Below are 27,591 nucleotides of genomic sequence, written 5' to 3'. Positions count from 1 at the left end.
ACTGCTTTTCTGCCTTCCACCAGAACTGATCCTAGCCTGTTTACCAACAATGCTTTTGCCTGCTGTCTGGATTGCACCAAGGGTGTAGCAAGACTGTAGAATGAGGTCACTATGGAAAAAAGTTAAAAAAAAAAAAAAAAAAAAAACACAACTTCATGGTTTGCCAGTGTCCAAATCTCCTGTACGCGGCAGTATAACAGGAGAACAATGCAAAACTGCATAACTCAGAACAATGCAAAAGAGCCATTTATGGAATAGCTTCCCAAGCCTAAGTTCAGCTGCACTGAAATCTACCCCTAAAGCACAAGTTGTAAATGGAACTTGTCAAAGTGTACAAGTATGCCTTGCGCTGACCAACTTCCACTACAAAGTCACCAGTTGCTTGTGGTCAGGTGTGAAGAGAGATAATGTCACCAAGCAAAAATGCTACAAAAACAAAAACTGCATTGTAATTGCAACATACCTTGTTAACAGTAGTCTGCCATCCATCAAGAAAATCTGGGTAACTTTTCTCCTTGGCTTCTGTAATTAGGTATTTGCGGATATTCTGCAAATGATGCATATTCAGGAAAAAAAGAAAAAAAAAAAAAATAGAGTAGGCTTCAATAAAGGAGTATAATGCACAAAACAAGTGAGCAACAAAATGTCACTGCAATACAAATTCTATGGATCAATTTACAGATATAGAAACCATAAATACATAAAGTATAGATTAAAACTCTCCAATGTAGACAGAACACAGCAAGGCAGTTTTTAAAGTGGAGCAGTCACTTTACCCAATTAGGTCAAAGTAGCCATTCTCTTTATACCCAACCTCCTCTGCTACAATTGCCTTCTCTGCTCTTTGTTAAAGCCTACACAAAGCCAAGCATCCCACACCACCACATGATGGTGCTCAGGTCTGGTAATTTTCGAATCAAGTGTCTTTAAAAAACATAGTGGAAGGAAGTATTGGGTATTTCCAAGAGCTTTGACTGGTAAACAGGGCAGTTTGGAAGCATAGGAGAAGGGAAATATTAACAGCAATGGAGATGGGAACAAAAACAGGCTACTCTGCTCTTAATGAAAACACTGACACATTTACAGTGTACAGTGCGGAAAGAACAATTTTTTTTTATTGCTGTTTGTGTTGTCCTGGCCCTTGACTGATTGCCAAGACTTATGTTTCTAGCATCACAGGGATAGAGAGGGTGGAAAATCCCCATTTGGGAGTAAAACAATTCCAATGAAAAACACCTGTTTGTAAAGAGTCATTTTCCAAAACTTTGCAAAAATTTTAACCTATATCAATTTCTATATCTTGCCAGTAATAAAAGAACCCCTTTACTTTAGCTGATGTTTAAACATACTATACACCAAGAGCCATTACTCTATATAATGAAATGATGCCCCTTACTGTATTTTCCTATACTCAAAAAGATACTCATGGTTATGAAATCAAAACATTAAAGGGTAAAGGATACAAACAAAAAAACGATGAACTCCAATTTATAATATGTACTTTACCTCTACACAGAATTTAAAATGTATGCCTTGGGAATCATAGAAAGAAATTAGCTTTTTGGGTATATTCACAGTAATGAGAGACCAGTGAACTTCTAGGTGAATTGGAATTAACAACAAGATCTTTTTGAAAACATCAACCTGTTGGAAAACAGAAAAAGATATCTTTCAAAGCTCAAATTAAAGAATGGTCAAGGACCATATAATTTCATTACTACATTAAATCTTTACATAAAAAATGTAATGGGCAAGAGTAAGTTTTAAACGCTTGCCTTTTTAGTCCATCGTTTCACACCATTATAACCTTTGGTCATAAGTTGACGGTGAAAGAAACTGTTTAAGAAATGAACCTGTATGAAAGAATACAAGCAGCCATTATCAAGCATTAAAACATTGTGGTAAAGAGAACATATCAAAAGTGCTAAAAGTGTAAAAAAAAAAAAAAAAATGTATATTGGTAAGACTAAAAGGCAGCTTAAGGTACGAATAGGTGAACACTTTAGTCCAATGACACTTAAGTCCAATGGCCCTGAAAGCAATTTAGCTCAACATTATGCCAAATGCCATGGAGGTAAATTAGAGGGTACTAAAGTAAAAGGTATTTATGCTCTAAACTTCCCTCAGAGGAGAGGTGACTTTGATAGAGAACTATTAAAACGTGAGAAATATTGGATTTATACACATGATACTCTATTCTCAAAAGGGTTAAATATTGAATGTGATCTCCAAGTATTTTTAGAAAAATAGTCAAGTGTGTAAAATTATTAATAGTGCCACCTTGTGGGAGGTTAGGTGGCAAACATTTGACCCTTTTTAACGATATACAGGGTAGGTAATTCTTCCCTCCCTCTCAGTGTGCCTAGGTATCCACTGTTTTTAATTGAGTAATGACCAGCTGTCTTGCTAAAGTAATTAGCTCTTTTCCCATTGAGAAGGATTGCCAGCAACCGATTTGCATATATGGGCAGTACTGAGCCCAGCATAAATAGCCGAGTAAGATACGTCCATCGGCGTAACGCGTTGACGTCATACGTCAGATACGGCACTTCCGGTTGCGCGCATTGGCACCATACACGCTGACCAAACAGGGAAGCGGCCATATTTGGGCACCACGAGCTGTGCAAGGCTGCACAGGCACCAAGGTGAGAACTGAGCCGTCAGTCACAGTCCCGGTGTGAGCGATAGTTCCCGGGACCATGCCTGGTAATCCAGACGGAGGAAACTTCCAGAAAGTATCACCTATGGCTCGGATGGATGGGGACTATATGATTCACTATCAAGGTGCAAGGCACCAATTATATATTACAAGAGACAGAGGACCCAGCAAGCGTCACATTATCATCTGTAATAAGGTGGTTTATAGCCCGTATGTTGCGGTGAAGAAACCCCGTGAAAGCAGGGCCCTGCCATCTTTATCTCACTAAGGATATCTACAGTGATTCTTTCATGAATGACTGCATTTTCACATATGTGCATGTCTACTGTGAATCCATACATGTCCACCCCTCACTCGTGCCTTACATAGAGGCTGCATAGGGGCTATATTGCCACTATTCCATTATCCTGTTATGACAGGAATATTCATACCCCCATTTATATCCTTTTTTTGGTGCCTGATATCAGCCATTACTGCATAGTGCTGTATAAGTATATACCTTATGGTACAATTTTTTGATACACTCCCTGATGGTTGTGTAACCAATGTGTTGGTGCTGCAAATGCACTAGACAGATATCTGTCACTGCATATGCAGCACATTTATATAAGACCGGTCTTGATGTTGCCTTTTTGTGATTTTAGGTCTTTGTGTATTATCTCATACTGAGGTGATGGTGAACCAGGGTATTTACCCTATTGTCTACAATTTTTGTATAATAAAGCATAATTTTTGGGAATTATTCTGTGTATCGCATTCTGTCCATGATGTACCCACTTTTTTGTGAATCTCTTTTTCACACCCCTCTTTTTTGTGTGTGTGAAAGCCTCATGTCTGCTGCCAGAGCACAGAAGTATAGCGAAAACAATGCACTCATTGAACACTGATAGTCAAGTGTAAATTGTAAACAGTCAGCAATCCAGAAGGTGGCATACACCTCTTGAGATTATTGCTTATATAAACACTGTCAATTAATGGAACACTTTACATATACAGTATCTCACAGAAGTGAATACACCCCTCACATTTTTGTAAATATTTTATTCTATCTTTTCATGTGACACTGAAGAAATGACACTTTGCTACAATGTAAAGTAGTGAGTGTCAAGCTTGTATAACAGTGTAAATTTGCTGTCCCCTCAAAATAACACAACACAACCATTAATGTCTAAACCGCTGGCAACAAAAGTGAGTACAGCCCTAAGTGAAAATGTCCAAACTGGGCCCAATTATCCATTTTCCCTCCCGGGTGTCATGCGACTTGTTAGTGTTACAAGGTCTCAGGTGTGAATGGAGAACAGGCATGTTAAATTTGGGGTTATCGCTCTCACACTGGTCACTGGAAGTTCAACATGGCACCTCATGGCAAAGAACTTAGAGGATCTGAAAAAAAGAATTGTTGCTCTACATAAAGATGGTCTAGGCTATAAAAAGATTGCCAAGACCCTGAAACTGAGCTGCAGCACGGTGGCCAAGACCATACAGCGGATTAACAGGACAAGTTCCACTCAGAACAGGCCTCGCCATGGTCGACCAAAAAAGTTGAGGGCACATGCTCAGCGTCATATCCAGAAGTTGTCTTTGGGAAATAGACGTATGAGTGCTGCCAGCATTGCTGCAGAGGTTGAAGGGGTGTGGGGGGGGGGGTCGTCCTGTCAGTGCTCAGACCATACGCCCCACACTGCATCAAATTGGTCTGTATGGCTGTCATCCCAGAAGGAAGCCTCTTTTAAAAGATGATAAACAAGAAAGCCCGAACTTTGCTGAAGACAAGTAGACTAAGGACATGGATTACTGGAACCATGTTCTGTGGTCTGATGAGACCAAGATAAACTTCTTTCGTTCAGATGGTGTCAGGAGTGTGTGGTGGCAACCAGGTGAGGAGTACAAAGACAAGGGTGTCTTGCTTACAGTCAAGTGGGAGTGTCATGTTCTGGGGCTGCATGAGTGCTGCCAGCACTGGGGAGCTACAGTTCATTGAGGGAACCATGAATGCCAGCATGTGACATACTGAAACAGGAGCATGATCCCCTCCCTTCAGAGACTGGGCCGCAGGGCAGTATTCCAACATAACGACCCCAAACACACTACTAAGACGACCACTGCCTTGCTAAAGAAGCTGAGGGTAAAGGTGATGGACTGGCCAAGCACGTCTCTAGACCTAAACCCTATTGAGCATCTGTGGGGCATCCTCAAACGGAAGGTGGAGGAGCGCAAGGTCTCTAATATCCACCAGCTCTGTGATGTCATCATGGAGGAGTGGAAGAGGACCCCAGAGGCAACCTGTGAAGCTCTGGTAAACTCCATGCCCAAGAGGGTTAAGGCAGTGCTGGAAAATAATGGTGGCCACACAAAATATTGACACTTTGGGCCCAATTTGGACATTTTCACTTAGGGATGTACTCAGTCCTTGCCCTCAAGGAGCTTACAATCTAAGGTCCCCAACTCATTCTTTAACCAGGTGTACAATACTGGGTAATTGTTGCTCGAAGATGACTATGGATATAGACACTTTCTGAAGTGGCAGCACACATTTCTTTAATGACAGGTCCTCTTTGAAAGAACTATGGTAAAGAAGCCAGAACTTGCCAAGTTCCAGCCGTATGTTTTACTCATTCTAACAAAGTAATCAACGTCTGGATGATTAAGCCCAACTCCAGGAATTAGGCAAAAATCTACCCTTGCAGTGGGCCCCTCCCCCCAACCCTCCTCACACATTGGAAGAGCTAAATGCTCATTAGTCTCTTCAGCTCCTGCTATACCCATTACTCATCTTACTCTGGGCTCCACACTGTGGGAGGTCCATTGAAACCATCAGTTACAAAAGCAGGGCTATTAAATTTATATTGTATGTGCAGAAGTCAGGGCCAACCAAGGCCAGGAGCGCCTTAGAAGGGAGGCTTTGAGGGAAAGGCTGCACATCTAGCAGGTACCATGCTGGAGCAAAAGACAAAGTCGTATTGCACTTTATTTCTGCATGCCTAGTTGTGCAGTTAACTAACCCCTGCAATTCAGGAAGGCACTGTAAGGACAGATTTTGAATAATTATTTGGGTTTAGCCTTAAGGTGTGAAAGACACACATTGCCATTATCTGAGAAAAGGGGAAAAAAAACCCCCGCACTGTCCCAAAAAAAAAAAAAATAAAACACCCTTTGCTTTAAGCACACAATTCTACTCATGTGCGATTAACAAGAAATACTGTGCTAGAACTTTAGCTTGCTTTTTAGAAAAAGGATTAATGGTAAGGCATACCTTGTCTGGAACAGCATCCATGATTAGCTCACCATACATATTGATAACCTGTAAGGGGGAGAAAGGAAAAAAAATTAAAAAAAAGATTTAAACAAAAGCTTGACTGCTCAACACAAGAGACCTAATTGCCAATCTTCCTACCAATCAACAAAAGCCAGAAAAATCCATGCACCTGCGGTGCAGTTATACAACTACTCATTTTTTTCCCCCAAGTCAGAAATCGGTCACTAATTTAAAAATAGATCAAAAATAGGCCACTTCACCACAAACAAACATTCTATAAAAACCTGAAAATAAATTCAAACACATCGTGCCTGATCATTGATCCAATTTTGTCCATCGAGGGTAGTGAGGTCATCCAGATCAAGCACATGTTTATTGTATAAGACGCGGAAACTGCATGCAGTAGTCTTGGAATGCTTGGCTCTGTATTTTGATATTTCTTTGTTGATGAAGGAAGCCCTTGGAAATAAAAATGTAAAGCCAAATTAATTTTTGTTTCCAATTTGGAGTTGACTGTAACTAAACAACCCCAAGAAACTAACAACTTTCTGTTAACTCCTTGTGTCATTCCAACATTTTAAGTTTCGCCTGCACTTGATTGGTTTATACCTGTTTATTGTGTGGGATACTCCACTTTGGGGAGTTTTGTTGAGGGGTGGGGGACTTGGTTCTTTTGTGGGGTTAAAAAAACTATTTTTTTCTTTTTTGTAAACCATGTTAACCCATCAAAAAATGATTTGATTAAAAAAAAAGAAAAAAAAAGTGCAACTCCAGATTTTTTTTTTCCTGTTTTTTGACAAGCATTTATTCTGACAGGTCCTGAGGATGTGCATTTCCCTTCCTGTCAACAATGTTGTGATTGGTACAGGAAGTAAAAAAGGTATACAGCAGTAAAATCCTGACAAATGTTATCAGAAGATGTATAAGACCTTAGAGCAGGAGTGTTCAACCTTTTGACAATCCTGGGCTACATTGCAAGAAAAGAAATGAACTTGGGGCACACATAAATACATTAACAATAAGGAGAGCTGATGAGAAAAAGTTGAGCAGATCACAAGTTAACGATTACTGATATAGAATGTACCCGAGTAATAAAACTTTGTAATAAATTATAAAAGTAAAACAAGGTAACATTAAATAAGTGAAATATTTGACACGGTTTGTGATAAACTAAAGCATTAATATATTGTTAGGTGGATGGAGTAGCAATTCTCAAAGTGATCATCAGATATTTTGCCTCTAATTTTGCCCTTCAAGTGCTTCATTCTTGAAAATAGTTGCCCACCAAACCGATGACATGAATAAGGTGTGATTGTGAAGTGTGGGATACATTTCTTTGGGAATATAAAACTTATAAACATGCAGTAAAGAGGCAGTGTCAAATTTTTCTCCGGCCGCATGTGTTCACTTAGTAAATGCATTTTTACAAAAAAAAAAAAAAAAAATTACCCTACAAAAAAAAAACAAAAAACTAATTTTACGTAATTCATATCAGTCTTGGGCCACAGCTTGGACACCATGGCCTAGAGGAAAGGAAAGTCTGTGCTGTTCACAGCAACCAGAATCTAGGTACATAACATTTATGTTTACTGATCTTTTTTTCTGCATGAGGAATATTGTTACATCCAACCAATCATAACAAAAAACACACAACACTAAAGGAATTGTGTCTTGACATATTATAAAATCCATTACAGATAAATGGTTTTAGAAATTGAGCTATATACCGTATAGTATTATGTGCAATAGAACCAAAAGCGTTGGAATGTCTGACAAATTCCCTTTTCAGGGAAAACAATATATTAAATCTACCACCAAAGCCATAATTTCAATATAGCAAACCTGTAGGAAAGGTCCTCGTTGAAGACTTCCTTTAATCGAGTCAGCACCTCTCTCTCAGACAATGGGATTAAACTACCATATTTCTTCATAGTCTCATTTAGCAGCCCTTGGGTAAGAAGAAAAAATATTGAAATGCCTACATATGTATATCCATACGGATTCATGAGAATAAAGATTCTCCTTGTATTTTACAGATTGATAAAAGAGGGAAAAAAAAAAAAAAAAAAACGCAACTCTTAAGCTGGGTATACACTAACAGAATTTCACTCAACAATTTTCTATTCAAGAGCTTTGAAATAAGGCTCAGTTTTCTAATTATTAGTGGGGTCAAAATCGATGTTCATTTTCTACTGCAGTAAAAATTCAAAGAAGCAAGATGAACATTTTTTATATCTTAAATTTATGAATTTCTAACAACGAATGCTGCTTTCGTTCAGTAAATTCTATTCATTCTAGAAGTGAGATCTTGAACTACTTTCGAACGACATTCAAATGTACTGAGAATTGTACAAATTTTCCAAGAATTTTGGTATAACTTTTTGTTAGAAATTCTGTTATGTGTATATCCAGCTTTAGCTACTCATGAGATCCCCTGTGCAATAACACAAAAGGATTCTGTGTTCAGTAATTCCTTTTAGCCAAGACCAAGAATTCACCAGCAACTCAATCTTAGGGTAAGACAAAACTGAGCAGTAGAACAAACATGTCATAGTGCAATGGACAATGTGCATAAAACATTGCTGCCATTATAGAAGCCAATACTGTTGCTTCTATAAGGGCAGCAGAACCCATTTTAATACACATAGGGCCAAATAACAAGGGATCCGTTTGTTAAAGCTGAAGAAAATGTTAGTTTCCATTATACTAATAGCGCACACAAAGTATTATACCTGAAAAATGTATGCTAACCATAAATACGATCTACGGGAACACCTTGGACTGAAGCAGTCACAAAAAGTGATGAGAAATGTACCTGCCAATCATGCTAAACCTTCACTCTACTATGGAGAAGACTGAGGGATCCAGAACTCTCTTTGAAAAGTACCATCGTCAGCATCTGGTAAGGATTGGGGGAAGGTGCCCCTGAACTCTAACAATCCATTAAAGGATTGGCCAATATCTCCCTATGTATAGACATTAAAGCCTAACTCCAGAAATTCAGCCACTTTCTAGAATCTGCAGGAATACTCAGGGGTTAAGTCCAAGGGGGTGCAGGCCACCTCTTGGAGTTATCCTATTTACAACTGACAGTTTTATGGTAGCTGGAGAGTACACACTCCTGGGGCTCTGAGAGGAGACACCATCTGCTCCACACAGCAGCTCTTCCCTCCCCTCCACTGCCCATTCACAGAAGGCTTTGCTATTCTGTGAATGAGTTCACATAAAACAAATCACTCTAATTGAGAAGTGCAAGCAACCCTGTAGCTGCAGGAGCCGAGACCAAAGGGTCCAGTGTTGGAGCTCCAGAAGTTGTAAATAAAAGACAAGTCCATAAGGGGACATGCACCTTGTTGGACTTAACTCATAGTAAGTCAGCATATATTACAAAGTGACTGAATTCTTAGGATTTAGCTCTAAGCACCAACAAAACATGCAAACATACTATATCGCTGTGAGGTGAAGGTTAATCTGTGCCTGAAGAAATTATAATCATATCACTGCTATTGATATATGATATACTGCTCACACATCCATCACAACATTGTGCACAAAGACAATTAAGGGCTACAAACTAGAACATTTAGCCTGTTTACACGTACAACAAAAGGTCAGAATGAAGCCAGGATCAATAGCAGTGAACGGGTTAACAGAACTTGTCAGAAGAGAAATATTAGGAGCGGTCATTGCTGACATTTTAAAGTGAAGGCTATGTGGTTTGTCATCCTTATCATTGCCTCAGTACTTGCAAAGCACTAGACACTGAAAAATGCAAATCATGCTGTCTGAAATCACATTCACAGCTTTTTTTTTCTTCTTTACTACACAAAGTACTGAAGTAAGGATAAAGATGACAACTGTGGACCTTACTCAAAACATTTTAGCAATGGTAGCTCCCATATTTTTTACAGAAAAATTGCTTTAGATACACAAGAATCATCAGATTATAAAAGTGTAATGTTTAAACTTGGCCTATTTCATCAAATATTAAAAAGTCCAATTTTTTTTATACCGATGTACTCTAAACATTTGGGGGCATACTTATTAGCCAGACTCTAGGTACATTGATCAGCCACTTTGTCCCATACATTTGGGTACGTTATACATTTTTCCCTTAGGGGTGGAAGCAGGAAGAAAATAAAAATAGACAGTTTAGGGTTAAAATCTTCATTTGACGCATTTTCAAAGTTTGGAAAATATATAAAATGGGAAACAGCAGATGCAAACATGGCACCTTTACTGCAGGAATGGTGAATCACAAATAAAAATCAGCATAGGATTGGGCCAGGCAGCTGTTCAAGTGAAATTCCTAGCAAGCAGATTTTTATTACTGAAGAGACTCTGTATCTCTCTTCATTAAATAAAATTGTATTTCTGCCTGCTAGCAATTCGTCTAATGGTACACTTAACTATGCATGCACATCTCTGTGTACAACCCAGTTGGCATTGGGATAAAGTAACTTCCCAGGAGCATGTGCATTATGGTAAGAGTGCTATGGGCCTGCCGTGCATTTAGATCCACTATTAAAATTCCAATAAAATACATTTTATGGAGATGCTGATATTCTATTGATAAAAGAAAGCCCAGATATACAGCAAATGGTGGTGAATGCAAGCCAATCACATGAATGTGCAAGCAGTATATATGCTTTGTAAGTACTACAAATGATTAGAGCACCTCCTGCCTGGAGTTTGCATCTTCTCCCTGTGCCTGCGTGGGTTTCCTCCTACACTCCAAAGACATGCATGCTGGTAGGTTAATTGGATTATATCTAAATTGGCCTTTGAAAATGAATGTGAGTTAGGGACCTTAGATTGTATGCTCCTTGAGGGTTAGGGACTGATGTGAATGTACAATATATATTTATATATATACATATATAAATAAAAGTGCTGCGTAAATTGATGGCACTATACAAGTACCTGAAATAGAGAAAACTATAGTAGTACCAGTAAAGTACATAAAAGCCAAAAGCCCCCCCCCCCCACCATTGTGGAGAGAGTAGGGATGAGTTAATAAAATCCCTGTAAGGTTTTTTTTTTTTGCATCTGTGTCCCATTGGAGAGCGCTTTCCATTTCACTTCTATCCTGTAGATGCAAAAGGAAATCTCTCAAAAGTGAAGGGAATTACAATGCTTACTTTAAGACAGTTGCCAACAAGGTGTCCCAATTGGAAGAGGACACATCTATCCCCGTTCAGGTGAGGACTTAATTTTTGGTTCTCCACTGCATTCCTAGTGACAATAGTTACCAGGACAAAGAGTGTAAAACACCCCAATTGGGTTATTGACAGCAATAAAATCCTGATTGAGGTCCTAAGCCCTCATCACTCTATCCAAAATATTGACTTAGATGCACTTTAATTAGGAACAGATAAGGGTGTCCGTGAAACAGTTGGGCTGTGAGAGGAGTGGGCCCCTGTGGAAAAACAGAATTTTCAGATCTTACCGTAGTTTTTTTCTGTTGTGGAGATTTCTGCACATACTGTATATGCACCAAAAAGTTAACATTTTTAACATGATGGTATTATTGTGATTATATTATACATTTAAACTGAGGTTTAGGATTAGGTTCACTTATATCTAGGATTACACTTTAGTTTGAGTTAAGGCCTAACTTTATGGATTGTGTTAACTTTTTCCAGCTGGCTGGCATGCATATATGCAGCCTCTCGGTGGGTGGACAGACAAACAATGCAGATACTCTGGTCCTTGCAAACTGATCTCTGTAACTGTCACATTGCCAGATAAAATGCAACCAGATTTCTTGTGCTTTCTGCTGACAAACAAGCAGCACCTATATCCTTGAGAACAAAATACCAAAAGAAATTAGCTTATTTCCCCCCCATGGGATTAAGAGGAGAATAATATGTATGTAGGAATGCAGTATCATGGGTATACTTATAAAGGTGTGCATGTTCACTGGCTCCTTTTTAGCTAATTACCTCTAATCAACTGATCACTGCTCACATTGATTAGACTTTCCAATTTCTCCCAAATCTGAGCTGTTTGATACAATTTTACTGAGTCAGAGGTTCAGCATAGACCCATCATGCTACCAGCAGTATGATCACTGAAAATTGCTTTAACATTAATAGAAAAAAAAACATTCCCAGTGAATGACAGCAGATCCAGAAAAGCAAATGTTCTAGGATTTACCCCTTATATCATCTATATATCTAAAATACTGGTATGTAACAAAAATGCCATGTAAAAAGAAAGCACATAAAGCTTAACTCGAGCTATGTATTGATTAAAATTAAATGTATTTTTAAAAGCAATGTAAATACCTAAATATGACTTGGTATCAGCTTAGTGTGCTCCTCTTTAGAGCAGTGCACAAACAGGGAGGAAAAGTAACATAAGGACCCAAATCAAGTATGGTGTATGCAAACATGCTGACAGGAAGAGTTAGAGGGATAAACTGAGATGTCTGCTACTGATTAATCATCAGTCAGAGTTTGGGGAGGTGATCTATCTGTAGGGTCAGAGCCAACCTTAAGTGTTATTCAGGCTCGCAATTCTATGTAAAAACAGTTAAACTGAGCATCACTTGAAGCAGTCATCTTTACGTAATAACCCTGAGTAATATGTATTTCAATACGGTCTCGTCCCACAAAAACAATTAAAAAACAAAAAGATATATTGCACACACAAACACTCTATATTGCCAAAAGTATTGGGACACCCCTCCAAATCATTGGATTCAGGTGTTCCAATCACCTCCATGGCCACAGGTGTATAAACTAAAGCACCTAGGCGTGCAGACTGCTTCTACAAACATTTGTGAAGGAATGGGTCACTCTCAGGACCTCAGTGAATTCAAGCGTGGTACAGTGATAGGTTGCCACCTGTTCAATAAGTCCATCCATGAAATTTCCTTTCTACTAAATATTCCACGGTCAACTGTTAGTGGTATTATAACAAAGTGGAAGCAACTAGGAACAACAGCAGCTCAGCCACGAAGTGGTAGGCCATGTAAAATGACAGAACGGGGTTAGCGCACAAGTTGCCAACTGTCTGCAGAGTCAATAGCTAAAGACCTCCAAACTTCGTGTGGCCTTAAGATTAGCACAACAAATGTGCATAGAGAGCTTCATGGAATGGGTTTCCATGGCTGAGCAGCTGCATCCAAGCCTGCCATCACCAAGTGCAATGCAAAGCGTTGGATGCAATTGTGTAAAAAACACCGCCACTGGACTCTAGAGCAGTGGAGATGTGTTTTATGGAGTGATGAGTCACACTTCTGTCTGGCAATCTGATGGACATGTCTGGGTTTGGCAGTTGCCAGAACGGTACTTGCCTGACTGCACTGTGCCAAGTGTAAAGTTTGGTGGAGGGGGAATTATGGTGTGGGGTTGTTTTTTTTCTTTATTTAAGGGGTTGGGCTTGGCCCCTTAGTTCCAGTGAAAGGAACTCTTAAGGCATCAGAGGAATGGTCAAACATTCCCATAGACACTCCTAAACCTCGTAGATAGCCTTCCCAGAACAGTTGAAGCTGTTCTAGCTGCAAAGGGTGGGCCAACTCAATATTGAACCCTGGACTAAGACTGGAATGCTATGAAAGTTCATGTGCATGTAAAGGCAGGCGTCCCAATACTTCTGGCAATATAGTGTGCGCATATATATTTAAAAAAAAAAAAAACAACGGTCTGAGGTTTTAAGTAAACTTTCTCGACTCAAAATGTGCATTTTAACATGCAAAGCATTTTATATTTTGCACCCTTTTATGCAAGTTTTTTCTAAGGGAAAAAGTTCTACTACAGGAGGTAAGGGGATAGACAGGAATACAAGTCCTTAAGCAGCTCCCATTCATATATTTCGGCTGTGTAATTAGTGGTTTGCCTGTGGTTCAAATTTAAGATTTTCCCTCTTTAAATCAGATAACTTTTTCTAAACATAATTTTTGTAACAAGAAATTCTTACATTTCTTTAGGAAACCACTCCAAGAGGCACATGATCATCAGCCTCCCTTAAAGCAGTTCTCCAGTCTCTTCCGCCCCACAATTAAGTCAGCAGCTACCAATACCGTATTGCACTTTGTTGCACTTTGTGAATGGTCCCACAGTCTTCTGAGTCCTGTGATGTGTCCCAGAAGGCTGCGGGGAAGGAGAGAGGGGGGGGCGGGGGTGTCAAATGTCTGCTTGGATCACCAAGGTGATCTGAAAGGAAGTGGGAGTGGGTACTGGTAAAAACAAGGTACCCACTCCCCTCCCCCCCCCCCCCCAAAAAAGAGCCAAATGTTAAAGAGGGAGGGCCAAATAAACAGAACTTCCTTTTCGGTGAAGTACCGCTTTAAGCTGACGCCACATGACCAATGCGTCGGCATTTAGTCTCGTGACCAACAGCAAAACAAGTGGTTGTTTCTTCATGAAAGGTAAATATTATCCAATCTAACCATGCATACAGGTGTTCTTTTAGTGTAGTATTTGAACAAACATCTAACATTCTCTCAATTAGTAAAAATACCTGAACAAAAGTGTATGTAAAGCTCTAGGTGCTCACACAACTTCAACAGCCTTGGAAGTCCCTGCTGTTGTGGCCAAATCCCAGGCCCTACTGACCACCAGGGAGTATGATGGGATGCATCACTGACCAACAACAGTATATGCACAGGTGTCTGGCCATTACACCTTTAGCAACCTTTTTTTTTTTTTTCCTTTTTAAAAAGAGCCCCTAAACAATTCTTCCTGAGGACAAACCCTAGCCTTAGGACCGAGTACCTTCATGTAAGCACCTTTGCAGAAAGCACTGGGCAAAGCGACAGATCCTGACTGGCTCAGACTGCAATTCCTCACACATATCAAGCAGGTAAATATACTAATTCTATGTAAAATGCATTAAATTTCGAGGTAAATGCGTACTTGGATTAAAGAGGTAATTTTTTTTTTCAAACTTTAAAGTCTGCTAGAGTTTGAAAATCGTAAACAAAAAGTAATTCTCTATGTCAATTTTGACATCACAAAACCAGATCTGGACAGTCCCAGAAGCCAGGCAGAAAGTGGCTAAAAACACCCAAATTCAGAAATAAATCTGTCCAGCTCTGGGCTATACCATCTAAAGTGTACAATAATTTGCTTGATGCCAGAACAAAACCATTAGCAGACACCTCAGAAACTGTAAGATATGCATGCTGGAGATGGAGTTAATTTTAAGATCATATATACCACAAATCGAGGACACCAGTTGATCATCAGTGATATTACTGATTATTTTATGACCATTCTTTAAGGCCTGTTTTTCTGAAATGTCTAATCCCTCTTCAAGTAAAGTCTCTTGCAAAGGACTTTTACAGTAAGGATGGTCTAGTAACTTTGTATTAAATACATCCGAACTGCTGTTCTCATCCACTTCCATGGAACAGGGATCATCTCCATTTTCCAGTCCTTCTGTATTGTCCTGAAAGTCAACCGTTTCACTTGTACATGGCTTTATTTTATCAGGAGCCAGGAGCATTGTCTCTTCATCCTGATCTCCCTGTACATCTCCTTCCTCCTGGGAAGATATAGATACCTCTTTTTCCGTTAAGAGCATACACATATCATCAGGATAACTATTAATAACAGGAACGTCACTCAGTTTCTTTTGCAAAGTGTCCTCCGAACCCCAGTGAGCACCCATGCAGAGAGCTGGGTGCTGGTTGTCTTTTAATATCGATCTGTTTGCTGCCACATTTGAAAATTGAGTCTCACTGTCCACTCTCTGTAGCTTAAGAGTCTCATCTCGTAGGCAAGTGTTGGTTGTGCGTGGTTGTATTTCGCATAAGATTCCTGATGTGTTATTGTTCATATCGTATGCCCTACTTGCTGCCTTGACAGGTCGTTGAATCTTCAGCTTCAAATATGATAACACTTTCTCAAAGTTACTGTTTAGACTTATACGGCACTTCCAAAATCGTTTGTAAAACCACAGCCACAAATCTAATATTTTAAGGCTTTTTCTTGCACCTAGCTTATGCGAGTGTAATCTGTTACGGCCTGTAAACGGAGATGATTTTCTAGGCATCATAAGCAAATTACAGCATTTCCGTAACCATAAAATTCCAAATGATTTTTTCCTTAACACTTGTCTTTTTTGGTGATCCTTAGTCACAAGGGAGCAGGGACATTCCAACTTCAGCTGAAGCCCTTTATTGTCCTTTGTTGTAGAGAAAACAGCGTTTTCAGGGACAGGTGTATTAATTAAACCATAGTTTACTTGATTTTTGGTTTCCACTAATGGGCCAGTCTGAGCTTCAGTGTTTTTTGATGAACAGTTAAGGTATTTCCTACTGCATGCAAGTTTTGAGTTGTTGGAGATCTTTCTCAAGCCTTTTGCAGAAAAAATGTGCTCTGCAACCTCTTTTACATCAGGCTCTACTTTTCCACGGTTACTGATATTTTTCACACACCTTGATGTAGAGGTTTGATGTGCAATCTTTTTCTTTACTTGTTTAACAAGCCTGCTTCCAGTATTCTGACATTTGCTGAATTTTTTCAAGTTCCTAACAGTTCCAACAGTTAACTTTTTGGATAAAAAAGCATTATTTCTTTTAAAAATAAAATCACTAAAGCTTTTCCATAATGACCATGATGTGGACCAGTCTGAAAAATGACCCCTTCTGCAAAGACTCTTTTTATTTGCTGTCATTTTCCATTTTGAACCTGAGGATATCCTAAACATACAAAAAGAAAAAACTCATTAGATAAAAATCACCACCATGATCATTCCAGCATTCAGATACATCAATGGATACATACCTGCACTTATGTTTTACCTTTAAAGTGTATGTAAACTAACAATAAATTTCTTATTTTTTCCCTTTTTGGTCTGTTAATTCATCAAAAGCATATTATATCTGTTCAAGGAGTGCCAGATCAAACAGCTGTTCATAGAGTGCAAAAGCTGTTCATCCAGCCAAAACCCTTGTGAGCTTCCTGTACTCTATGCCCCTGGACTGTTATCAGTTAGCATTGTTCCCCACCATCTCTGAGGACTACTAAACACCTTCCCCTGTTATGGAGAAGAGAGGTTGGTGTTATGAAGTCCTAACATACTCCTTGTCCTAGGGTGACAATGCTGCTCAGTACAGCAGTCACCCTAGGACAGAAAGTGCGTTAACGGAAAGATTACAAGATTAAAATTAAAGGGAAAAAAAAACGTGAAAAAAGAAAACCAATACAGCCATCACATGTAAGGACCAGAAGCTGCAAAACTATCAATTTTTTTGTTTATGGGTTTAGATAAGCTTTAATATTGTAAAAAAAAAAATGTATAAATTCCTTAAGCTAGCCCAGTATGTAACCTGCTGCTGTTCACTAATCTATAATAAACCCTTACAAAAAAAAAAGAAAAAAAGTGTCCATTGCTGTTAAAAGTCCACTTTCAATACTTGACAGATTACAGTTTTGCCCAGGGCACAATATAGGCTCCTGAGGCATTACCTTATAGTAGGAACCATTATAGAGGGCAATACCTTGTGAAGGCAAAACAGCCTACCATGTACACACCCTAATGCCTGCCACAAATGGTTAGATTACTTTGGTAGGCCCTTACTCTACCCAGGTGTTTGTAAGCTTTTTGATCTGATCACTTTTTTTGTGGGCAGTATTATAGTTTTTCAAATCTGATCCCCATTACTCCAAGAGGTCATTTTGTATCCAGGAAATGTCCCCCTCTTCAGGTTTCCTACTGCTTTAGTCACAACTTTCAGATTTGATATGCAACATTAAAAACATTTTAACAACTGTGTAATGCTAGTCTGACTAGATACGATTTGAATTGACAGTTCACATAAGCACCCACACAACCCAATAGTTAGATTCTGACCTGTCATGCCAGTAAAATGTACTGGCAGTGGATATCCCAAGAAATGGCATCAACAAGACATTCTCATTGTCCTTCAGGAAAAAAGCAAGGTCTTTAATTTTACCCAGTGACAGGCTGCATTTTGAGAATAGGTGAAGGCACATATACATTTCACCTGTTTGACACTAAACTGAAAATATCTCAGCATATTCTGCTTTATCATACAAAAGCTAGAAATGTAAAACCTACTTTTCTACTGCACAACTAACGTCTGCCAGAGGTGATGGCAGCCACCTGATGCTCCTCACTTGTGAACAGGGTTGCCTTTGATTGTATATTTGACATTTAGTTTGCAACAATACTGTATTAATAAAAGTGTAGTAATATGCTGTAATGCTTATCCATCAAGTGTGACAATAGCACTCCTGCATCATGTAGAGTGCTGCACAAGATACAGAGAACTATTCAGCAATCTGAAGGCCACCAAGTTATAACTTTTATAATGGAGGTTATTGGCTGCCATAAAGTGTTATGCATTTTGGGTAGAGCAGAAAAAAGCTGAAAACACTGTAGTGTTTTTTTTCTCCAGCTATCCTATTAGGGAGATCTCTATTCACATTCTGTCAGGAGTTGAGAAGAAACTGATGTAAAGTTAGGGAAATCTTTTCTGAAAAGTCTTAGGAAAAATTGCCCCCATTAAAAGCCTCCCACACCCACTACACCTAAAATACCACATTACATGCCCCCTAATGTTGATGACATATTTCTGACAATTTAGAGAGAGTCTTGTGACTCATGTTTTTCAAGTGACTGCACATTTTCTCTCCTTTATCCCCCTCCCTACTTTCTTTAATTTCTAATGTTTAGTTCTGTTTTTGTTTAAATAGTATTTTCCTTTTAAATGTAAAAAAAAAAGAAATTGTAATACATTGCAGATTACCTATGCTTAAATACTGTGTCTACATTTTTCCTCCCTTTTTGGGGGGCTTTTTTTCTATTTTATTTTCACTTGGTGATCCAGAGCCAGTAACACTTCTTTTCTTAGGCTAGGTTCACACCTATGCAGGTTGCATTTAAGCCATTTCTGCATTGCGTTTTTGATGCGTGTTGCTTTTTTTTCCTTGCTAGGCAGATTTAAAAACACAAATGCATTGAAAAACACACTACATCATTTTTTGCAGCGTTTCCATTGAAGTCTATAGAACCAAAAATGCAACTTTTTGCGTTCAAAAAGTCCCTGGCCCGTTCCAAAAAACGCACTAGGTGAAAACATGGAGATGTGAACATGTCCCATAGGAAATCATGTTAAATGGACAGTACTGAGTTTCTGAAAAATGCAAAACGATGCAGAAAACGCTTATATGTGAACCTAAGGTAAGGGTGTCTCCACTCTGGATGGAGGAACAACAGAGACCCTTTTGGACAACAGCATTGTCAATCGGGGGAGAGGGTACTGTTAGAGTAACAGATTCAGATGGTCTTGACTAACAAATTGAAGCTGAACTTCTGTTAACACTTTATAAGTAGTTAAAAGCAGTTTTTTTTCCTTTTGGGATAAAGATTTTACATACATGAATAAATGCTGACCAATGTCAGCGTTAAATGGTTGGTCTCAACCCTCTGACATTTCTGCTGGACAGCTTTGTCTGTTAAAGAACTTGAAGTATAACTGTTTTACTGGCTTGATCACCAGGTGATAAGGCAAATTAACCAACCCACCACAGTGAAGGTTTGGCAAGCTGCAATATTTAATACCACTTTAATGCAAGTATGCACAATTATCTAAGCGTTTATGGTATTAAGTGAATGAATTTACTCATTTGTTTGTAACACTGATATTTAATACTTTCATTTGAGCCTTCTATTCATAGTTACGTGGTATCATTGTTCATTGATAGTGCTGTAACTGTGTGGTATTGTGCCTTGTATTTCTCATGCTCAAAATGAACATTTTTGAAAAAAACCTCCCCCCTCCACTGCTGTTCCTGTGCTCAGAATGTTGGATTTTCCTTGAATTCCTTCCCAGTCACAATGGTCAGCAGGACATACAGGGTGGATTTTCCTGTAAACAAATAGCAGAAAAATCAAAGCTTTACAAAACACTTTAGAGAAATAGCTGCTTCCTTTTCCTCTTTGAAAAGTGGGCGCTGTGAAAATTTGACTGATCCTAAAATCACTGGATCAGTTGTGTCACTTTCCATACATTGAGAATAATTTATCAAAACAAAAACAACTGTAAAATCTAGAGTAAAGGCCCTTTCACACAGGTGTTAAGTCTAGATCAGTTTCAGTTTTTCAGAGGGGATCCAGACTGAACCACAATGTATGTTTATGGGTGGGTGGATTTAAAAGGATGATCATCTGTTTATATCTGCCTACATCAGTATGACAGGTCCTTTGTTTTTTTTCTTTTTTAAATAGAACAAGGCTATGTCCTTTTCCATTTAGATGGATTTGAATGGATGTAAATAGATACCACCTGTTTATAGAAAAAACATTTTTTGTTTATACTTTTGTCACCAATGATTGGTTTCTGAAAACGAAAACAAAAAAAACAAAACACATTTGCAGATGGATTTAAACTAAATTGAGGACAGATGTACAAAACTGATGTGAATCCATTTCTTCTTAATAAAAAGATTGCTGAATGGATGACAGCCATGTGAAAGGACCTTAACCGCTTTCTCGCCGCCCTATAGCAGATATACTGCTACAAGACAGTAAAGGTGCGCAAAATCACGATTTTGCACTACCGGGTAGGGGGCGAGCGCTACCCATGCCGCCAATCACCGGGTCCCGGCCGGTGATTACAGAGCATCTCCAAAGGGGAGGAGGACTGTTTTGTTTACCAACAGTCCTCCTCCCTTTCAGCTTGGGAACACTGCTTTGGAAGGCTGTGCACAAAGCAGTGTGCTTGCAGTGAAACCCCTAGTAAAAAACACTCCCTGCAAACCGTTAACACTTTGATCGCTCCTCATGTTAACCCCCTGCCTGCCCAGTGCCATTAGTACAGTGTCAGTGCTTATTTTTTTTAGCACTGATCACTGCATTGGTGTCACTGAGGATGTCAGTGACACCAAGTCAGTTCCCCCAGTGTCAGAATGTCCGCCGCAGTCCCACTATAAGTTGCTGATCGCCGCCATTACTAGTGAAAAAAAAAAATTCCAGTATCTATACTGCCATTTGCAAATGCTATAACTTTCACGTAAACCAATTAATTTACAAGTGTTGGGATTTTGTGTAGTAAAGACATGTAGCAGAATACATTTTGGCATAATTTGACGAAATTTGATTTGTAAAAATTTTTTACTGGCCAGGTTTAATAGCAAAAAGTCAAAAACATTGTTTATTCTCAAAATTGTCTTTTTTATAACAGAAAAATTAAAAACGCACAAGCGATCAAATACCACTGAAAGAAAACTCAATTCGCAGGAAAAAAAAAAAAAAGACGCAAATATCATTTGGGTGCAGCATTGCATGACTACGCAATCATCAGTTAAAGTAAAGCACAGAAAATGGCCTGGTCAGGAGGGGGGGGGGGGGGAGGGGGGATCTCAGGAGGGCAAGTGGTTAAAGGAGAAGGTCAGTCAAAATCGAAGGCTAAACCTACTCCCTCTACCCAACTCTAAAAGGTGGGTACACACTATAAGAAAATCAGGAGAAAAATTATGTACAAGGCACAATTCCTTAGCCGATTATCTGATCGTTAGTATAGTGCTTTTGACAGCTGATTCCAACAGGAGGAAAAAAAAAATGTAAACTAGAAAATTTTTATGGTACATGAACATAACGTCCGATTTTCAGTAATCGTAGGGAAATAATCAAATAGAAATAAAGCATGATCAGAAGCAAAAAAACTGGGAAAAGGTGGCAACTAACATTGAATTTGTAAGCAAGAAAGAACAATTGCCTTTGTTGTTTGAGAATTTTCATACAAGTTAATACCCCTGTCGGTTACATCATGATACACACCTTGAAGGAAAAGCAGATGATCGTGTGTGCCCCACTTAAGACTATTCTATCTACCCTGTGAAAGAAAAGATGCTTATACTTACCCATTATTAAGCCGCTCCGGTCACATGATCAGCTCTGTGCCGGCTCTATTGTAAAAAAGGGCAAGTAAACCTGTGCCCTGCAAAGGCATTTACAGTCGTCAGTGATCTCTCCTCTTCATTGAAGCTGCTGCTGGGGAGATCATGTGACCCGATCACCCTCAGAACAGGAAAGTATCTTTTCTTTCACCGGGTAGAACAGTCTCAGAATGAGGGTGGGAGTAGGTTTAGCTTTAGATTTTGACTGAACTTCCACTTTAAGGGCTCATTCACACCATGGTGCAGAGATGTTAGTTTTTCTGCACCCATTCTGCAAGGGCACAACAAAATCAATTGTTCTCTATGGAGTTGATTTACTAAAACTGGTGGTCAGAATCTGGTGCAGCTGTTCATGGTAGCCAATAATGTTCTAAAGTCAGCTTGTTCAATTAATCTTTGGCAATAAAACATAGAAGCGGATTGGTTTCTATACAAAGTTGCACCAGATTTTGGCACTTTCCAGTTTTAGTAAATCAACCCATGTCCTGTTAACCACAAAACTATCACCTGCACAATTTTTTCTGTGCAGGAACCTTCACTATATATAAAACTCATTAGAGCGCACATGAAAACTGATATCTCTACAAGAGAAATCCGTGCGTCAGTTTTTTTTGCATGTATGGTGTGAATAAGGCCTAAAGTCCTGTACACACAATGAGAATATTGGACAAATGATCATCCGGTTTGTTTTATTTTGCATGCTAGTCTCAAATTGAAAGTGAAAAGGTTACTAAAGTTATGAAAATTCTTGTACGACAGAAATAATTTCAGATGAAAGCTGTGTACCAATGATCAGATTATCATACGATTGCTTTTAAAGTGGTATTTTTCATATGATTTTCTGATGTGTACCCTGGTCAGTTTTTATTTCAGCCCTGTGTCCCATTGGGGAGATTTCCCTTCACTTCCTCTCCAATACCCAAAAGAGAGGTGAGAGGAAATCCCTTGTCACCAGTGTCCTCCTTGGAAGACTTCCCCTCTATCTCTGTCCTAGTGACAACCGAAAAGTTAGGATTTTTATTCTTGGATGGGGGGGAATCTCCCTAAGTCCCCGTTCACACTGGATGCAAATTGGCATGCAACTTGCATGTCAAGTCGCACCCTATTGTCTGCAATTAGAGGTGATTTTCGTGCGGGTCGGAGCCGCACCAATTTCTAACGTAGTACATGCACTACTTTGTGTGATTTGCATAGACATCTGTGTCAGATGTCTTGAAAAATTCTACCTAAAATCGGCACGTCATCCGACTTCAAAATTGTGCGACTTCACTGTAAGTCGCACAATTTTAAAGTGAGGTTTGATGTGACCGGGGTGTAAGAGTGCCCAGACAATAATAATAATAACCTGCCATGTGTTCTAATCCCTCTACACTCCAAAATGAAAAATAAAGATGCCTAGCAGGCACTGGGTAGGTCACAGGCAGGTCAGGCCCCTTGTTTACCTCAGCCCACCCACCCCGATAGGATAACACAGTCTGCACATACACAGGAAGCCAGTCATAAGGTAGCACTAGAAAAAGCTGTGTGGTTGTTGAAATTACCTCAGCAGAGCAAGCTAAGTGGTGTCCCCCTGTCATAGTAAGAGCAGGCACCGGATACACACCAGGGACGGCTACAAGCCCATGGAGCAGCTGTGGGGAAGGCGCACTGGGAGCAGGCCCACACACCAGCAGCACAGCTAGTAGCCGAGGCTGGCTGGAGGCCGGAGCACAGCGGAAGAGTACGGCTCACACATGCTCTGGGACAGCGGCCACCCCGAGAATGGCTACCCAGCACTACACATGAGCTCCTGACAGAGGAGAAGCCATTGGACGAGCGCTGCCAGCCACGACGTGAGAGTCGCTGTACACGGCGTTCCCAGTATACACTCAGTGGCCTTCCTCCCGGCCCAAAACACAGAACGACGCCTCCCGTACGGTTCACCACAAGGGACAAACAACCCCGTGCGCTGCACAGCCGGAACACGGCACGTGACCGCTTTCGGTAGGAGGGCGGGCTTAGCGTGCACGAGGGGACATGACGCTGGGTCACGTGTAGGGGCGGGAGTACCTCAGACGCTGGCAGTGCACTGCGGCCTTCATACTTCCTATGGTGGGGAAGGCTGGATAGCATTTAAAGCTGTTGCCTCTAGCAGAAACTAAAACACTGGGCCACCCTGTAGGTTTAAGCCATAATGTACTAGTATGCAATGCCAACTAGTACATAATGTGAGACCTACAAACAGGCGAGGCATGCTTCCAAAGCAGGGATGCCACCTTACCCCTTCAAAACCGAACGCATATTAATTACACAGGTTCTGGGGCTAATTTAATGTAGACAAGGCACTGAGTTTAATTACCACCTTAACCAGCCACAGAAAACGTGTCATTAACATGTTCAGTTGTAAAGGGATGAGGTGGAAACCCTATCCCAGAGTCCCGGGCTCTCCATGTTAAGTCTTACTCCTACCTGTGGGTTCTGAATCATCTGAAGATTGATTGGCCAGGCTGTGGTGACATCACTCACAGAAGTCACACTGCAGCGGACTGGTTCACATACAGGTGAAACTCGAAAAATTAGAATTTCGTGCAAAAGTTCATTTATTTCAGTAATGCAACTTAAAAGGTGAAACTAATATATGAGATAGACTCATTACATGGAAAGCAAGATAGTTCAAGCCGTGATTTGTCATAATTGTGATGATTATGGCTTACAGCTCATGAAAACCCCAAATCCACAATCTCAGAAAACTGAGGTGTAATGGAAGACCAGGATGCTTCAATAGCGGCCTTAAGCTCTTCTGTATTGTTCGGTCTCATGTCTCTCATTTTTCTCTTTGCAATGCCCCATAGATTCTCTATGGGGTTCAGGTCAGGCGAGTTTGCTGGCCAATCAAGCACAGTAATCCCACGGTCATTGAACCAGGTTTTGGTGCCTTTGGCAGTTTGGGCAGATGCCAAGTCCTGCTGGAAAATGAAGTCAGCATCCCCATAAAGCTCATCTGCGGAAGGAAGCATGAAGTGCTCCAAAATCTCCTGATAGACGTCTATGTTGACCCTGGACTTAATGAAGCACAGTGGACCAACACCAGCAGATGACATGGCTCCCCAAATCAACACAGACTGTGGAAACTTCACACTGGACTTCAAGCATCTTGCAGTGTGTGCCTCTCCATTCTTCCTCCATACTCTGGGTCCTTGGTTTCCAAATGAGATGCAAAAGTTGCTCTCATCAGAAAAGAGGACTTTGGACCACTGAGCAACAGACCAGGTCTGTTTTTCTTTAGCCCAGGTAAGACACTTTTGACATTGTTTGTTCAGGAGCGGCTTGACAAGAGGAATACGACATTTGAAGCCCATGTCCAGGATCCATCTGTGTGTGGTGGCTCTTGATGCACTGACTCCAGCCTCAGTCCACTCCTTGTGAAAGTCCCCAACACTTTTGAATGGCCTTTTCCTGACAATCCTCTCCAGGCTGCGGTCATCCCTGCTGCTTGTGCACCTTTTTCTTCCACACTTTTCCCTTCCACATAACTTTCTATTAATGTGCTTTGATACAGCACTTTGGGAACATCCAACTTCTTTTGCAATTACCTTTTGAGGCTTTCCCTCCTTATGGAGGGTGTCAATGATGGTTTTCTGCACAACTGTCAGGTCAGCAGTCTTTCCCATGATTTGTGATTCCTACTGAACCAGACTGAGAGACCATTTAAAGGCTCAGGAACCCTTTGCAGGAGTTATGGCTTAATTAGCTGATTAGAGTGGGACACTTTGAGCCTAGAATATTGCACCTTTTCACAATATTCTAATTTTCTGAGATTGTGGATTTGGGGTTTTCATGAGCTGTAAGCCATAATCATCACAATTATAACAAATCACGGCTTGAACTGTCTTGCTTTGCATGTAATGAGTCTATCTCATATATTAGTTTCACCTTTTAAGTTGCATTACTGAAATAAATGAACTTTTGCACGATATTCTAATTTTTTGAGTTTCATCTGTATGTGCAGGTGGTGCTGTGGTGGATCCGCACAAAAATCTGTGCACCCACACAGAAAATTGCGGACCTGGGGGCGGTTTCCATTACATCTAATGGCACGCTGCCCACACTGGAAATCACAACTGTACTGGGAACTGAGGATCCTGTGCGGGCTGCGTTTTCAGAAGAAGTGCAGGGACTTCTCCCCTACGTGTCTTGGGGCACGGGAGTCCATTCAAATGAATGGGCTCTCGTACCTGTGCAAAACGCGGATATGTGATCCAGGGGTAAATGCAGTCTGAGTTGCACATTCCTATGCTGGGGTGACAACCTTACTGAGCAGTGTTGTCACTCTAGATGTTAGGACTACATAACACCTCCCTCTGTTCACCTCTGTACTCCATGTATACAGCTAACTGGTTAGCTCTTCTGCTTGGCAGTGTTAGGTTTGTTAGTTCAAATCCGACCACGGCACCGCCTGCTTGTAATTTGCATGTTCTCCCTCTGCCTGCATGGGTTTCCTCTCATTAACCTACCAGACCCGATTGTATTATTATTATTATTATATAGCTTGTAGGTTAATTGGATCCTGTGTAAGCTGCTCCTAGTATGTGTAAGTATGAATGTGAGGTAGGCACTTTAGATTGTATGCTCCTTGAGAGCAGGGACTGATGTGAATGTACAATATATATATATATATATGTAAATTGACGGGGCTATATTAGTACCTGTAATAAATAAATAGGGAATAATGGTATCTGATGATAGTACAAGAAGGTATCAGCTCATGCAGTTTCTGGTTGGATGAACAACTTTTTTTTTTTTTGTATTACTTTTTCTATTTCAATAATATTTATTTTGTTTTTAACAAGTAATAGGCAGTAGATCTGCCCACGCAGGGGATATCAATGATATTTGTAATGGGAATAAGCTTACATATAAACAAAGATGGCTAAAGAAAGACATTGGAAGTCAAGACTAGGACTGACATGGCAGCAATAGTTCAAAACAGTAGGTTCAAAGGGTAGAGGGCTGAGCAGGACCTCCCCACATTTTTTCTTTACTTTTTAACCACTTCAATATTGGGTACTTTCATCCCCTTCCTGTCCAGGCCAATTTTCAGCTTTCAGTGCTGCCACACTTTGAATGAAAGTTGTATGGTCATGCAACACTATGCCCATATGAAATTATCATTTTTGAGAGCTTTCTTTTGGTGGTCATTAATCCCCACTGGGTTTTTTTTTATTTTTAAGGGTGCATTGGTGGGCATTGATAGGCTGCACTGATTATCAGTGTAAACAAAGTACTGACAGCCTTTCCTCACACAGACACAACCTTTGAAGAAAAGACTGCCGATAATTATTATAATTGGCTAGTCTGTTTACATGTGATCAGCTGTGATTGGACACAGCTGATCACATGGTAAAGGGCTGCTGTGATCACCTGTGTCCACAAGACAGGTGGTTACAGACACACCCCTGGGGGCAGGGTTCTGGGAGGACGTTCTTCCAGAACTAGGGAGCTGCATTGTAGCCATCTTTCGGCTATAGTGTGGTACTAAAGTGGTTAAACAGATATAATAAACACTTTCAGGGGTTATTGCATAGAAGAAGATCAGAGATATTTCAATGGACAAGGCAGATCCAAAATCACACCTGTACAAAAATCGCATTGAAAATGTTAAGGTATTCAATCAGAAACACATGCTTGAATCGCGCTAGAAGACGGAGCGTTTTCAGCAAACGTGTGAACTGAGGCTCATTGATATATTTAGAAGATCAAAAGAGAGCAAAAAAGAGAAATTTATTGTTAGAGTTTACATATGCTTGAGCAGAACTAAA

The 27,591-nt window shown here is 40.0% G+C and overlaps 1 protein-coding gene across 1 annotated transcript in view; it reads right to left on the bottom strand.

Annotated features, from left to right (window-relative positions):
- SENP5 (SUMO specific peptidase 5) overlaps positions 1 to 23,781 on the bottom strand; it is a 47,349-nt gene extending 23,568 nt beyond the window's left edge. The window contains exons 1-8 of the mRNA XM_089675599.1: positions 23,335 to 23,781; positions 15,083 to 16,569; positions 7,758 to 7,863; positions 6,227 to 6,374; positions 5,913 to 5,960; positions 1,776 to 1,853; positions 1,507 to 1,644; positions 464 to 547 (exon numbers count right to left, since the gene is read on the bottom strand). Of these exons, the coding sequence (XP_089531725.1) occupies positions 464 to 547; positions 1,507 to 1,644; positions 1,776 to 1,853; positions 5,913 to 5,960; positions 6,227 to 6,374; positions 7,758 to 7,863; positions 15,083 to 16,544 (2,064 nt within the window). The 5' untranslated portion in view covers positions 16,545 to 16,569; positions 23,335 to 23,781. The remainder of the gene's footprint in view (positions 1 to 463; positions 548 to 1,506; positions 1,645 to 1,775; positions 1,854 to 5,912; positions 5,961 to 6,226; positions 6,375 to 7,757; positions 7,864 to 15,082; positions 16,570 to 23,334) is intronic.
- Positions 23,782 to 27,591: the final 3,810 nt, after the last annotated feature.

Source organism: Staurois parvus, unplaced genomic scaffold (genome assembly GCF_062004578.1).
Source record: "Staurois parvus isolate SC_StPar_1 unplaced genomic scaffold, SC_StPar_1.0 ptg000155l, whole genome shotgun sequence".
Classification (NCBI taxonomy): Eukaryota; Metazoa; Chordata; class Amphibia; order Anura; family Ranidae; genus Staurois; species Staurois parvus.
This window is presented reverse-complemented; position numbering and strand designations above follow the sequence as displayed.